This window comes from Panthera pardus, unplaced genomic scaffold (assembly GCF_024362965.1).
Source record: "Panthera pardus isolate Hobbes unplaced genomic scaffold, ASM2436296v1 HiC_scaffold_10, whole genome shotgun sequence".
NCBI lineage: Eukaryota > Metazoa > Chordata > Mammalia > Carnivora > Felidae > Panthera > Panthera pardus.
In genome coordinates this window covers 81,971,120-81,983,632 of record NW_026526655.1, presented here as the reverse complement: position 1 = coordinate 81,983,632, position 12,513 = coordinate 81,971,120, and the positions used below count along the sequence as shown (strand labels likewise).

At 36.7% G+C, this 12,513-nt stretch overlaps 1 protein-coding gene across 6 annotated transcripts in view; it reads left to right on the top strand.

Annotated features, from left to right (window-relative positions):
* The window catches only part of MBD5 (methyl-CpG binding domain protein 5), a 445,631-nt gene that overhangs the window by 397,252 nt on the left and 35,866 nt on the right, over positions 1-12,513 (top strand). For all 6 annotated transcript variants that reach the window (XM_053908981.1, XM_053908982.1, XM_053908975.1 and 3 more), the window contains one exon: positions 1,147-3,282. In XM_053908981.1, the coding sequence (XP_053764956.1) occupies positions 1,147-3,282 (2,136 nt within the window). The remainder of the gene's footprint in view (positions 1-1,146; positions 3,283-12,513) is intronic.

The following is a 12,513-nucleotide window of genomic DNA, read 5'->3' as shown; positions in this document are numbered from 1 at the left end:
TCTACATAGCTCTCTAAGCAGCCACCACCAGTTGATGGGAATTGGCATACGAAACTGATTGTATTTGCCATCTCTGTTTTAAAAGGCACAACTTTATAAATAGTTAAACATCCTTAGGGGCTAAAAAAACTTAAACTTAGACTTCGGACATGATAAAATGAAAATTCTGTGTGATGAGCCAGCTTGCTTTTGTTGCCTATATTCTGTCTGATCTCCAAAGAAACTGAAGGGATTCCAAAAAGCCAGAGAGGGAGCGATGCTTTCTGCAAAAAGAGAATACTCGATTGGAAACCAGTACTGAAGATTTTAGCATTCTGAGTAAATTTTGCATAGGAATTCCAGCCTAATAAAAGAATTGCAATCTTTTGCCTAAGTTGGTTGACTAAGGCTGTTTTTACAATAACGGCTGATCAAGGGCAAAGAAATTGCAGTGTTGGATAGTGTTACAGACTTGATGAAGTTAAGCGTGATTGCAGTATCACTGCCCTCACTATTGTTATCACTCCCATTTTAAAAGATTCAAAATCCCATCCACTTAATTCACAAAAATTAAGACTCTTTTGCTCTCACAGTAAAAATGGTGAGATAAGGAAGAGTTTTTGTAGCTGTCCTGAGGAAGTTTCAGTAAGGAAACAGAAAGATTTATAGGGTAACACACTTTCTGGTGAAAATGGCCATGCATTTAAATTATAAGAAATTATACTATGCAGATTTTAATTTTCTGATGTAACCCTGTTCTTAAAAAATTCAAATCCAACAAGATAGTAACATTGCCATTTCTGTATGGGCTGTCAATCTTGAGTCTTCACATTATAAATATTATTAGGATGGCTAATGTCAGTATGTACTGATTCAGATCCCCATCCTTTCTCAACAGATAAGAAGTAAACAAGCATAATGAGCAGTTATTGAGAACTTTTGGTCAACTAAGGGAGAATAATGTGCATTTTTTTTTCCATCAAAGTTTATTTTAGAGTACAGAACTTTTTTTTAATTGCATAGGGTCACAGCTTCTTTTTGAAAATTTCTATTTCCAGATGCCCTCCCTTCCTCATTTCCTCCTTTCCTTCACTCCCCCCATGCCAACACAAAAGAATTGAGACTACTAACAGAATTCTTTTTTTCTCTCTCTCTCTTTCACACCAGATGCAACTCCAGTAGTACCTTCTCGGGCAGCAACTCCAAGATCTGTAAGAAATAAGTCGCATGAAGGAATTACAAATTCTGTAATGCCTGAATGTAAGAATCCTTTCAAGTTAATGATTGGATCATCCAATGCCATGGGAAGGCTATATGTACAAGAACTGCCTGGAAGCCAGCAACAAGAACTCCACCCCATCTACCCCCGGCAGAGACTGGGCAGCAGTGAACACGGACAGAAATCTCCATTCCGTGGCAGCCATGGAGGCCTCCCCAGCCCAGCATCGTCAGGTTCCCAGATATATGGAGATGGCTCAATCTCTCCAAGGACTGACCCACTTGGAAGCCCTGATGTTTTCCCAAGAAATAATCCTGGTTTTCATGGAGCTCCCAATTCTAGTCCTATTCATCTAAATAGGACTCCTCTTTCTCCACCTTCAGTAATGCTACACGGTTCTCCCGTACAGTCATCCTGTGCAATGGCTGGAAGGACTAATATACCTCTTTCCCCAACCTTGACTACAAAGAGTCCAGTAATGAAAAAACCAATGTGTAATTTTTCAACTAATATGGAAATACCACGAGCAATGTTCCACCACAAACCACCCCAAGGCCCACCTCCCCCTCCTCCACCTTCTTGTGCTCTTCAGAAAAAGCCATTAACATCCGAGAAAGATCCACTTGGCATTCTTGACCCTATTCCCAGTAAACCGGTGAATCAGAACCCTGTTATCATTAATCCAACTAGTTTCCATTCAAATGTCCACTCTCAGGTACCTGTGATGAATGTAAGCATGCCTCCTGCTGTTGTTCCTTTGCCAAGTAATCTCCCTTTGCCAACCGTAAAACCTGGTCATATGAATCATGGGAGTCATATACAAAGAGTTCAGCATTCAGCTTCAACCTCCCTGTCCCCTTCTCCAGTGACATCCCCAGTGCACATGATGGGGACTGGAATTGGAAGGATTGAGGCATCGCCCCAAAGATCACGCTCATCTTCCACATCATCAGATCACGGAAATTTCATGATGCCACCTCTAGGACCCCAGGCCACTTGTAGTGGTATTAAGGTTCCACCCAGGTCACCAAGGTCAACAATAGGGTCCCCAAGGCCATCAATGCCATCAAGCCCTTCTACCAAGTCCGATGGACACCATCAGTACAAGGATATCCCTAACCCATTAATTGCTGGAATGAGTAATGTACTAAATTCCCCAAGCAGTGCAGCTTTTCCGACTGCATCTGCCGGAAGTGGTTCCATAAAGAGTCAGCCTGGTTTGCTGGGAATGCCTTTAAATCAGATCTTGAACCAGCACAATGCTGCCTCCTTTCCAGCAAGTAGTTTACTCTCAGCAGCAGCCAAAGCACAGCTAGCAAATCAAAACAAACTTGCTGGTAACAACTGTAGCAGCAGTAGCAATTCTGGAGCTGTTGCTGGCAGTGGCAACACTGAAGGACATAGCACTTTAAACACCATGTTCACTCCTACTGCCAACATGCTTCTCCCAACAGGGGAAGGGCAAAGTGGTCGAGCAGCACTAAGAGATAAGCTGATGTCTCAGCAAAAAGACTCATTGCGGAAAAGAAAACAGCCACCTACCACAGTGTTGAGTTTGCTCAGACAGTCTCAAATGGATAGTTCTGCAGTTCCTAAACCTGGACCCGACTTGCTAAGAAAGCAGGGTCAGGGTTCATTTCCCATCAGTTCAATGTCTCAGTTACTACAGTCTATGAGTTGTCAAAGCTCTCACTTGAGTAGCAATAGTACCCCGGGTTGTGGGGGCTCAAATACTGCTTTGCCTTGCTCTGCTAACCAGCTGCATTTTACAGATCCCAATATGAACTCCAGTGCTCTTCAGAATTCACTGACACAGAACATACCTTTGAGAGGGGAAGCCGTGCACTGCCACAATGCAAACACTAACTTTGTTCACAGTAACAGCCCAGTCCCAAACCACCATCTTGCAGGTTTAATAAATCAGATTCAGGCTAGCGGGAACTGTGGGATGCTCAGTCAGTCGGGCATGGCTTTAGGAAATTCATTACATCCCAATCCACCTCAGTCAAGAATTTCAACGTCCTCCACTCCAGTGATACCAAACAGCATTGTTAGCAGCTATAATCAAACAAGTTCTGAAGCAGGTATGGTTTTATTAGAAAAAAGTACCCCAAGGTACTAAACTTTTCTACGTTTTTTAAAATTTGTACCAAAATATTTATTATGATAAGAAATGATCCTTTCCCCATTGTGAAATTGTCATCATTTCTTTAGTATTTATAATTTTATTTACAGAATGCTAGGGATTTGTCTAATAGAAAAAATAACCAAGGGGATTCCATGTGTTTCCGTTACTTGTTGTCAATCTGTCATTTTGAATTTTGTTTGACTTTCGGTTGGTTGTATAACCATTGGACTCTAAACTACAAAAGAAGCCATAGAAGGCAGGGTTTCCTGGTTCATGAGACATGTACTCGGTCTATGCCAATAGAAAAGCCGTTTCCCCTAGCTTTTGTTTGTATTCAGGTAAATGATGCTCATCTTGGAAAACCCAAAAAGGCAAAAATAAACAGAATTTTTGTTCTTGCTGCTGACCAGAAATAGGTAAATGGATAGGAAAGGTAACTAGAAGTTGTATGAAGTAGAAAGCTGCCTTCTAATGTGTTTTCTTATCCTAGTTTGCTATCCTTTATTATTATTTGTTGAGAAAATTCAAAAATGGATATTGGCTACTCCCTTTTAAAAAAAAAGATAATAATTTAAGTTTTCTAATAAAAAAGGCTTGAAAACCTGATTTCCAGAATTTTTGATCTTGAAATTATTTTACAGTTTTCTTGTAGAATTTAGCCATTATTTTTACCATTGACATTAAGGTTTTGAACCCAAATTTATTATATCTCTTCATCCACTATAATGAAGGAGACCAATTTATTTAAAAGTAGACACATTAGAAAGAACTGTGTTTTGTGCAATAGGGTCATCAGAAATTGTTATAAAAATCAGTAAAGAAGCACTAAAGAGGTAAATTCATGGAGACATCAGGAAATTTCACCATGGAAGTATTTCAGAAAGAATACCCAAAACCCAACACTAATGGTTTGAGAGATTTGTAGGAAATGACAGGGAGGAAACAAAAGATAATTGTAGAGACATATTGTTCAGATATGAATACAACGGGCTTTGAAAACCAGATTGCTACTGGAAATGAGAAAACTGCTGAGGCTTTTAATAACAAGACATTGTTTGGATATGTATAGACTGTATTATACCGTCATGCTGGAAAAGCATTAGAACCTACATGTCTCTGTTGCTGGTAGTAACATTGAGTGTTTTCCTTCCTGGCATCACTTCTTTACACCTGCCATCCTCCACAACTTGTGCTGTTTTATGTTTTGGTGTCAGTATTTAATGAACTGTTCATTGACCTCTTGTGTTAAAAAGAATATAAGGTGGAGAAGATAATTGAAGTGATTAGTGCCTTCTAGATATTCTTAGTCTAAAGAATCTCATGAAACTATTTTTTATGTGTTTAACAGGATACTTGTTCCAAAGGGGCTTCCAACTTTTCAATGACTCATATACCTTTTTAAATAATTCCACAAAAGTGAAAATTTAACCTTATGCTTTTAGCAGATGAAAGTGACATGAAATCAGTAACTATTTTAAAATATACCATATTTATTAAGCATGCCTTCAATCATTTAGATGAGACATTATTAGTCTCATTGTATTATATATCTTTACGTTTTGATACCCCTTACCTCAACTTACTTTGTTTCAGGTCTGAGTTAATATTGCAAAGTGTATATATTTTATTAATGATGTATTTCAATTCATCCGTAATGGAAAAGACCAACATTTATTTATATTTTTGTTTCTTCTGAATGTTCAGTTTAGACTTATTTTATACAGTCTCGGACATGTATTTTCTTGTTCCATGAACCTCTGTAAAGCATCAGATCTGGATTGCCAGTGCTGGGAGTGTCAAACACAGGTTTAAAATTTATTAATCTAAGAAAAGTGTTAGCATATAAATAGCTAAATTGTACAAGAATAAATGTCTAGTAATGATATGGATTTGACCAATCATGTGTAAGCTAACAGAAAGCATATACTTTGATAAAAAATCTAGGTCAGTAAGAAGTTTTAAAATATTAAACCTAATAAAATTAAATACTAATTAAAGTACATAGATCTGATGTGCAGCTGGTTGTGAAAATGGGTAGATTTACTAATTACTGTAACTCTTTTGATGAGCTGAATATTGAAAACGTCTCTAATTCCATGTTTCTTTTTGATGCACAGTAAACTGTGTCAACTGAATGCACTGTCGTTATAATTGCTTAGCCTAAATATTTATTTGCACTGACATTTATTCATCCATGAAATAAGTAGCAAGGCTGGGCATGCAGAGTGAGCTAGCAGGTGGCAGTCACAGCTATCCCTATAATCTCTGCTACATAGCCCTAGCATACCAATAAGACATTGGAAGAAAAATACATTTTACTCTTAAAATGTTGCTTAAAGCTATCATAGCTATCGAGTACTTATGACGTGCCAAGTGATTTACCTATGTTCTTTCTAATCTGTGTAGTTCTCTAAAGTATAAGGTATTATTGCCCCCATTTTACACATGAGTAACTGAACTTCAGAGAATTTAAATAATAGACCAAACTCGTGCATAACTGAATTAAAATTTGAACTCAGGTTCATCTGATCGTAAAATCCATTTTCTTCCCAGCTGTGTAAGTTCTTCATCTAAAAACTTCAGTACTCAAAAAAACTTTGAATGTTTCACTTTCAAAATTTTTAAAAATACCCAACAGGTAATACATTAAAACACATCAGTGCATGTTACAAGCCACATTTGTAAACTTTTGATGCACTTTTAGACAAAGGTCAGTGATTTTTGCCTTCTCTCCGTACTCTGATGCTAGGATGTTGTGTCAACACAGATGAAATGTCCAAACTGTCAAGAGAACTGCCCCTCATTTGTGAGTCACATTTGTTGACCTTCATTTTAATGAATTTGTATCACCTCATTCAATCAGATAAGAATGGGTTTCCTACTGGGCGATGTGTCAGTAGACCTTTGAAGGAGGCACCTATGCAGATGCTAGCTCTGCCCTTCCGAGCATGACAACACAGTGAAGGTGAAAGAAACCCACAGGTAACATAGTGCTACTCTTCTCTCTGGTAACGGAGCCCGGACAGAACTCAAGTAACCTGCTTAATCCAGTGCCTTTTCCACTCTCCTAAGCAACTCAAAAATGTTACAGTAAGACTTTAAGAGGAGAAATCACTCGCTCTGAGAACACTTAATTTGATTGGTTATTTATTGTCAGAAACTTATTTTAAAGAGAGTTTTTCTATTATAAACAACCCGGATACTGATTTTTTTAGGCCTACATGTGGATTCCATGGGAAACATTTAAAAATGTATCACATCTCAAATATGGGAATTGGAGGCTGAGATAAAAAAAAAATCAGGTAAAAGATATAAAATGTTTAGAAAATATTTCTAAAATTTAAGACTATGCAAGGTTTTATTAATTCTATTAGCTGTTTTGAAATTGCCTTTCCATTAAAGCTCTCTGAACACTTTGCATCGTAAAGTTTACAGGTTTCTATTCACTTTCTGGATTTCAAATTACAAGTAAAGCTTAGTATCTCCATGTAACAGATTTAGAAAATGACCAGTAGGATCCTTGCTGACATTCCTCAAGTTGTAAAGCCAAGCCTGGCTGGGTCTGGCAAACCAAACCCCAAAGTTCCTGATTCTCAGTTCAAATACTCAAACTGTTGAATGCAGGTATGTTCTGAAATCCATCAGTAGTGTCCATTTAAAGCAACTTTCCATTTATGAAGAGAGCCAAGTTTCAGCATTTAAATGGTTCCAGCACATGTCCTGTGGGGTTTTGGTTCAGGGAGGAATCCCAAATCAGGTGCCCTTGACTGGCAAATGTTATCAGGCCTGTGCCTCCTCAGTTTTCTGACCGCTGTGGCCATAGAACAAGATCACACACGCCAGTAACCCTGGCCTCTGCAGAGGACCAAGTCCTGTCAGTGTCCCTGGGACAGCTTATCCCTTCCGTAGCCCTGTGGTTTTTCACAATTTCGAAGAAGCAAAAAGATTGGGACTACTCTGCTAACCAACTTAATAACAACCTTACCTTCTCCAATGTGATAGTCATTAAATACAACTTTTTCACTTCAAAACCCCTTTTATATTCTCTTTTTTTTTCTAGTAAAAAACATTTAATCAACTCTTCTAAACACAGGAAAATAGAATCCTCTGAAGAGGAAGAGTATGAGTTTGTACCAGAAGAGAAAATAATTCATTTATTTGCCTTAACTCTTAAAGAGATACACTGACTAACAAGAATATAAATAAACCTATGAATAAATATATGTTCACGGATATTTATATATATTTTTTAAAAACTCTGGAAAAGAAAGTGTTTTTTCTTTCAGCACAAAAAGCATGTGATTGAAACTCAGTACAGCCATTGATATGGTAGGTATAAGAAAATGAAATAGAGACCACAAAAGAACACTTTAGGTAAAAGACTGCAAAGCAATGAGCTTGGTGTTATGTTCTATGTATTTATTTATTCTCAGAACATGCCAGTAAAGAAAATAAAGGGAAACTGTCATTCCCTACCTTTGAAGTTACAGGTGCAAAGAGAATATGGGATAAAAATGTTCACGGATGGATTGTACTATGTAAGTTATTAGCCCTCTCAGGATACGTGACGTTTGTGTGGAAATAATCTTCTGGTCTTACAGAGACTAATGTAGAGTGAAGAAGGGCAAAGGCTCCTTTAAGGTTGTGAATGAATTACTAATAGTTGCTATTGACAGTATTTGCAACCAAACATTAAATGCCTAGAATTTATCCCTCCTCTGATGCACAAGGCTTCCAGGTTAAAAGTTGCCTTCTGCTTTGTTTTTTAGCCAATACCAAAACTCTATTAAATTCTTGATTGTGTGATAAAAATCTATGTCTGTTCTTTCAGTTAAGTTTTTGCAAAATGAGCCATTTCTTCTTTGCTGTAAGATATTTTTACAACAATGTCTTGCTGTTTAAGAAGGTTTCCTAGTATCAGGGTTACACCACTTGTTTGTTTACATATTCGAGGCTTAATGTTTCCTTGTGTACAAAAGAAGGACTTAAAATATGTTTGACTTTAGACATTGAGTCTGTATAATCAAAGGTGAAGACAGAACTCAGAGTGGTGTGATATGTTTGCTGATTCAATGATCTATTTTGTACCTTTCAAGAAATAAATTGTCCCAGTGTGCAAATTGGGAGAATTTTATTCCATTGCAATACACTAAACTCACTTATGAAGTCACTAGAAATCCTTCAGTTCTCTAGGACATGCCTAAGCTATTATTTACTAAAATCAAGTGGTCTGAAAACACTGATGCAGCTTCTAAAAGTACCCAATTCTAGGCAGTGATGTTCACTCTACACAAATTTGACTCATTAAAAATAATGCTTAAAAATATTCCTGTGGTATCATCAAAATAGATTTCATTTCCACATGCATGTAGTACTAGATAAATCTTAGTGCTCTTCCTTTATAGGAACTTACATCAAACAGCATTAATGCCAGTCAAGCAAAGAGTAGACTAAAAGTTATTTTGTAAGAATTATACTTGCAAATTCAAAGTAACAGCTCACCTTTCTACAGATTAAAAATGGAACAACAGAAGTGTGAAGGAGTTGCTGAGCTACTCCTCGGTGAGAGCTAGTCCAGGAAATTTCAAAATATCTGTACAAGACCCATGGGTACAGGTACAAGGGAGAGTATTTATCATAGATAACCTAGGGCAGAGCTCCTGTGCTCTACAACTCCACAGGGACACCTCTTCTGACAAACATGCTTCCTAGAGCACAGCTCCACAAACCACTCCCCACAAAGTTGAGCAACTCAGAGGCCTGACTCCAAAGCAATGTTTTCAGCCTTTTGGTACTTCTTCCTTCCTACAGTAAGAAATTAACTTGCATTATAATCCACTAGATATATGTTTTTAATTTATAACAAAAGTTTCCAAAAATAAAACAATTATATGTGATGCACTCTGATCTTTTTGATCCCATGCTATCTTATCCTGTCTTATTCTATTTCTTTCTTTTTTTTTTTCTCTAAGACAGTCATGGCCCACTGAAATGATTTTATCACCTACTAACATGACCTAGCACTCATATATATAAATTAGCAGAAACAGTTTGCACAAAATAGTGCCCTAGATATACAATGTATTCTTTTGTTTTTCTATTTCATTTATCAAAATATACTGGTTGGGGCACACTAAGTTGGTTTTGCAGCCCCAAATAGGTCTAAACTGTCTTAGAATATTCATGAGGTAATTAACTCAACAAATATTTATTGAGCACCTAGTATGTGCTAAGCACTGTTTTAGCACTGCAGATAAAGTAGTATACAATGGAAGGACACAAAGTTAACTGTATTTATAACTTAGAAACTCAGTTTACTCTGCTCATTAAACAAAATAAGGAGATAAAACTTCTGAATGGAATATTGAAACATTTTAAGTGTTACTCTACACTCATATTCAGAGAGCAGAAATCCCACCAAGCAAGGGATTTAACCTCTTTTCTCAAAATTGGTTTCCTTACAATAAAAATTTTTATCATGTGATAAAAAGCATTTCTAAAAATAAACCAAAACTTTGTTACTTGAAACATCTCAAGCATTTTTGCATTTACTCCAACAGTTTAAGAGTAATTCTGTGTTAAGGAAACAAATGATCAGTAACACACACACACACACACAAATTCACTTTTTTTTTTTTTGCCTGACACCATTACCACCACAAGACTGATCTTGATACAGTCATGACTCAAACTTCATATTCTAGTATTCAAGCATCCCTTCCACTTCTTTTCTTCCTCCCCACCAGGTTGGCCCTGTTAAGGACGGAGAGCATTTCATTAGACACTGCCATTGATCCCTTACCCCCAATTCTTCTCTAAATGCTTTGGTTTGGGGTCCCCCTCCCTCCCTTCCTTTTACAGAGCAAATAGCCACCAGTCCCTAGGTCTTCCTGCCTACTTCTGCTAAAAGAATGCTAGGAATTTACATCAGGATCCAAAGCACAAAGATAGAAATTGATATATTTTTATAAATACATATACAATGCAATTACTAAGGCTTGGGAAAATAATGTCTTGTTGGAAGATCTAGACTTTTCATACAAGTTATCTATTTATTTTTTAAATTAATCCTTTAAGTATAGAGGAAAAAATTTTACTATTTCCATAGGATTGAAAAGTGAATTATATTTTATTAGACTCACTAGGGCATGATGTTTCCTCTTGTTTCTACAAGCATTCATTTTTATTAAGGATTACCATTGACCTTGTTTGCATTTAAAGTACACTTGTCAAAGCAAATTATAAAGGTCAAATGGGGAAGTCATATCTTTTATATGAATCATCTCTTAGGCTCTTAAATTTTTATAGATAAAAATCAGTATTTGGGCATATTAACTTTGAAAAAATTTTCTAGCATAAAGTAGTGTTTATTCAAAATTGGGGATATAGATCAAATGGGTATAATGACATTTTAAAAGCCCTTTATTGGTCCATTTGGTATAAGTTTTATGCCATCTCTTGTGTGGATACGAAGACATGTACAATAATATTAATACTTAAGAGCCGACCATAGAAGAGTTTAGCATAATGTAAACAATGACTTTCCTTAAAGAATATTGGTGACAGGAGAAATAAATCTAAAGCGGTAGATATTGCCTTTGTTCTAAAAAGCAAAAAAAAAAATTTAAATGAAGCAGAAAAAACATCTCAAGAATGAAACTAGTAATAATAGGAAAATATCCTTTAAAAACCTTTAAAAATTTTACTGGTGCTACTTCTGTGTGTACACACACATATACATACACTCACACACGTCATAAATCATATGTGTATGCAAAGAGTACTGTTTACATCTGGAAATCTACCCCACTGGGAAGGTTAACAGTGTCAATTCCTGATTGTCCCAGTTTATCTCAATCTCTGATTGGGTGTCTAGGCACGTGACCTCACTCCAGGAAAGTTTATTTGGGTGACTTTTCAGTCTCATCTCCTACTTCATTAAAAGCAACAGAGACAATGAGAAAAAGAATTTGTGCCAGTTCATGGTGCTGCTGGCTGGTGTGAAATAATCTTTTTTTTTTTCAGTTAAAGGACTTCTCCAACTTACTAACTTGTTCCAGGCTCCAGATGCCATTTGGCTATTTAACTGTTTATTGTTTAGTGAATAGTTTGCTTTTTAAAAGAACTTAGTAACTGTCCCTTTCATTAGTTTAAGTACAAAACATCTTGGCTGGAAAAAAAAAAATTCATCTTTAAGAAAACATTTTTTTTCCATGTGCTTCCAGAGACCATATGGTTTTTATGCAGAACTGTGAAGTAGGTTTGCCAGAGAGTGCCTATTAAGCAGATTAAGCAGCTCAGAAATAAGCAATCTCCAATTTCACTCCAGATATAAAAATTCAGGGTCTTCTTTGGATGACCCCAAGCATTTCTGAGTGACTTTAAGAACTAACTCAGAATACTTTGGAATGTGCCTCTTCCTCTGTAAGGTGATTTTAACTCCCTGGACCACGTGAGAGTCTAAAGTAACTTGTCACCTTCCAACCATCTCCTTTCCTGTCCCTGACCTCCTGGCTCTGGACCAATACTGAAATCAGTTTTTACTTTATCCACAAATGGATGGTATCCTCTCCCTTACTTCCCATACACACATGCCACACACACAGCATCAAAAGCTCTGATTTCTAGACGTTGAATGCCGGTTTTATGTTCTTAATAGATTCATTGAACCAACATTTTTGGAATGTCAACCGTGTGTTAGAGACCATGTTAGGTCTCAGAAATAAGAAGTGATCCTTGCCTTTAATGGTTTAGAAAGCTAATTTCAAATTTCTGTGCTGCTTGTCTAAGGCAATAGGTTTAACCATGGTGGGAGGAGAGGTGTGTGTGGAAAAGCAGCATACAATATTTTTGGTCAGTTTCTTTGTTTTCAGGATATGTACCTCCATGTACTTTATTATCCTCCATGCACTTCATTATCGCCTTCTCTTTTTTTCTAATGACCTTGTTTCTATCTCCTTTTCCAGTTTCAAATCCCAGATCAAATGTTACCATTGCTTAGTTTACCCTCACACCTTTAGTTTTCCAATTGTCCCTTTGTTGTATATCCGTCAAATCTCTTAGCATATTGCATTATAGTTACACTAGCTCTGTGAACAGAGCTTTAACATTTCTGATTCATATAAGCTCCCAATAAATGTGTATCGAAAGAGGAAAAAGAAAGACAGGGAGATTTGTGTGTTTATCA